The sequence below is a fragment of the Bidens hawaiensis genome, unplaced genomic scaffold, assembly GCF_021521415.1.
Source record: "Bidens hawaiensis isolate Kalapana, Puna unplaced genomic scaffold, B.hawaiensis_p1.1 tig00040641_1, whole genome shotgun sequence".
Lineage (NCBI taxonomy): Eukaryota > Viridiplantae > Streptophyta > Magnoliopsida > Asterales > Asteraceae > Bidens > Bidens hawaiensis.
Window position 1 is genome coordinate 42,768 of NW_027497186.1, and position 3,816 is coordinate 46,583.

The window sequence follows — 3,816 nt, forward strand, 5'->3', positions numbered from 1 at the left end:
AAAAAAAAAAAAAAGCCGGTTAATAAAAAAAACCGGTTAATAAAAAAACCGGTTTATTAACCGGTTCTAACCGGTTTCTAAACCGGTCAGACCGGTTAGGGTTTTGACAGAAAAAAACCGGTTATTAACCGGTCCGGTTATTAACCGAACCGGTTTTTTTCCGGAATGAAGAATGATGATGAGATGAATAATAATAATAATAATAATAGTCAATAGATAATAACAAAGAAAGGTTGTGATTAGAGGTGCACAAACCGGTTTTTTTAAAAAAACCGGTTCGGTTATTAACCGGACCGGTTTTTTTTGGCCAAAAAAAACCGGTCCGGTTAATAACCGAACCGGTTTTTTTAAAAAAACCGGTTTGTGCACCTCTAATCACAACCTTTCTTTGTTATTATCTATTGACTATTATTATTATTATTATTCATCTCATCATCATTCTTCATTCATCTATCTTTCTTTCTTTCCCCTCTTCTTTTCATCATCAATATACATACATACATACATACGTACCATACCCGCTTAGATCCATCCATCCATCCGATTTCTTTTCACCCAACTCAGCACACCCACCAAATTCATTCTAAAATCAAACCCACAAATTAATGAGGTGGGTTTTTGTTGTTAAATGGGAAATGTAACCTCAAACATAGCGGCCAAATTTGCCTTCTTCCCACCGGAGCCACCGTCGTATGATGTCTGCCTGGACGAAGCAAATGGGGAAAAGAGATACTGCTTCACGGGGATAACCGCAGACAAGAACGTGGATGTTCATGTTCTTGGCACCAAGGCTGGAAACAAGATCGTGGCTACCTTCTGGAAGCACCCTTTTGGTAAATTCACCCTTTTGTACTCTCATGGGAACGCTGCTGATTTGGGTCAGATGCAAGACCTTTTTATTGAGCTTAGAGCTCACCTCAGACTCAATATCATGAGGTATTTATTATTCCTTATGTTTATGTTTATGCTGTGCTTCTAGGGTTTTGATTTTGCTGGATGTTACTGTTATTATTACACAGAATTTCAATAGACTCAAGATATGGATTTCATTATTATGTTATCTATGCATATATATATATATATATATATATATATATATATATATATATATATATATCCTTGTAATTATTCTTATAAAATACAGCAATACAAATGTTTACAATTACCAAGTTTAACTTGGTACCAGAGCACAACAACCGGCCGGCCACCGCCGCTCTGTCAAAACACCTCTGCTTTACCGCTTTCTTTAAAGCTTTTGTTTCATTTCCAATAGTAAGACCTGTTACCATCGCCACTTTTCCATAGTAAACCCTGACCAGTAGGCGAAAGTTTTGTTCCAGACGATGGAGTGCGCTTCACGCAAAAGAAACTTATTGCGCGTACGCACACGGAATATACTTTTGGGTAAAAGTTGCGAGGCGAAAGTTGGAAGACAGCCAGAAGATTGTGCAGTAACAATCTGCCTTCATTCATCAGCACACCATCATCACAGGCCGCTGGTTCTCCTTTATTGTTATTGGTTTTACTTTTCAAGCAACAATGCTCCTGCAACAAGTATCTTCACAACAATTTGCCCTTCTATAGTCTAAGCTACACGTCGTTTCTCGGCCTTAGCTTACGCGTGGAGTATAAGACAAAATATGAATGGACTCGGAATATGTATATGAGTATATAGACTCTAGGGTTCCATTATTATGTTATCTATATATATCCTCGAAACTCTCATATTCAAATACAACAATACAAACGTTTACAACTAACAAAGTTCAACTCAAGTAACATAAATGCTAAAGGAAGATGGTTTTAGTGTTTTGGGGATTCTTTAAAGTTTACAATCTAAAAGTAAGAGGGCTTCATAGTATAGATTTTGTGACAAGATTCTTAGTGATTTTAATTTAGATTAGTAATAAGGTTTACCTAAAAACTCAAACTTTTTATCTTTCTTGGTTTCTAGTGGCGATCAAAGCCGAATCCTAAAGTGAAAAGAGTAACATCAATTAATTTTCGAATCCTAAAGTGAAAAGAGTAACATTAATTAATTTTTGCGATAATTGTCATTTTGTTAGCTCCTAGTTTATTTTGATGCAAATGTATGTTTAAAGTTTGTACATATTTATACTTTGCAGTTATGATTACTCAGGATATGGAGCTTCCACGGGCAAGGTAAGCAAGAAACGGTCATGTATGGTACATGTATTTAGATAATTAAATAACTGTAACTCATTTTAAATGCTGTTTGATTTTGTTAGCCATCTGAAGTGAACACATACTATGACATAGAGGCGGTGTACAACTGTTTAAAAGACAACTATGGAATCAAACAAGAAGATATAATCTTGTATGGTCAATCCGTTGGCAGTGGGCCCACGTTACACCTGGCCGCTCGATTACAAAGGTTGCGAGGCGTTGTTCTACATAGTGCTATTCTTTCAGGAATACGAGTTTTGTACAATGTAAAAATGACACTCTGGTTTGATATATTTAAGGTAAATTTTCAGCCACTTTATGGAACAACATGGCCGGTTGACCAAAATCTATAACGGGGTTGTTTATTTATGCAGAATATTGACAAAATACAGAAAGTCAACTGCCCGATTCTAGTTATACATGTATGTATTATGTGTCTTTTTACCTAATCATGAGTTTCATTCATTATTTGCTGGCTTGTAATGAATCAAGCGTTCAGTGAACCGTTCGGCGGAAAGTTCGTTTATTTAATAAACAAACGAACATGAACAAAATTTTTTGTTCATTTAGTTAAACGAACTAACATGAACACCGGTGTGAAGTTCGTTTATGCTTGTTTATTTAATAAACGAACAAGCATGAACAAAACTTATTGTTAGTTAAATGAATGAACATGAACACGTGTCGCGTTCGTTCATATATGTTTGTTCGTTTGTGTTCATTTGTGTTCGTTAGTTTACGTTTGTTTGTTTATGCATTTTTTAAAATTGTTTCAGTTATATTCGTCTCTTTACTTTCATAAACCGTTCGTTTATAGTATTAACGAACTAACATTAACAACACTAGCACATTCGTTTTCTTAAACAACTAACATAAACAAGGAAACCCCGTTCGTTTAACTGTTCGTGTTTGATTATTTTTTGGGTTAAAGTTAATGTTTGAAATCACAGGGTACAAGTGATGATATAGTTGACTTTTCACACGGTAAGCGATTATGGGAACTAGCTAAAGAAAAATATGATCCGTTGTGGGTCCAAGGTGGGGGGCACTGCAATCTTGAAACATATCCAGAGTACATAAGACATTTAAGGAAGTTTGTGAGTGCAATGGAGAAAGTATTAATCCAGAAGCCAAACAAGCAGCAATCTTCATCAGTATCATGCATAGCAAGTGTCAAGCATAATAAGTGTTTGAGATTTGGGAAAAATAGATAGGTTTTTTGGTTTTGTTTTTTCTAATGTTGGTGTTCAAGAAATCTCGGTGAGTTTTGTGGTTTTGTTCGGTGGATTTGATTGAGATTCGCGTGTATATTGTTTGATTTTTAAGTAGATGTAGGAAATGGTTATTGATTGAAGTTTGAGTTCATTATATGTTAGGACTATTGTTATTGTTCAATTTATGTTAATATTTAGAAAAAAATTCTGTTTGTATACCTATGGTTTGTTGCTTTCATCCATTTGTATACAAATTCGAAACCTTTAACATTTTGAGTACATATTAATTCCAATTGTATCCATTTGTATACAAGTTCCAAACGGAGTTAACCAAACCGTTAAAACCTCCCCACATGAGGGATATTTTCGTCTATTCCAATAAAACTGTTTATGCTTTAATCTGTTCATTTTTAAA

General features: G+C 34.8%; 1 protein-coding gene across 1 annotated transcript; it reads left to right on the forward strand.

The window, feature by feature from the left end:
• The first annotated feature begins 608 nt into the window (after positions 1-608).
• Positions 609-3,581, forward strand: LOC143592259 (uncharacterized). The gene is made up of 5 exons (XM_077072210.1): positions 609-936; positions 2,127-2,163; positions 2,250-2,486; positions 2,562-2,609; positions 3,138-3,581. Exons 1-5 carry the CDS (start codon positions 629-631, stop codon positions 3,399-3,401), a joined length of 894 nt encoding a protein of 297 aa, XP_076928325.1. The 5' UTR covers positions 609-628; the 3' UTR covers positions 3,402-3,581.
• The last annotated feature ends 235 nt before the right edge of the window (positions 3,582-3,816 follow it).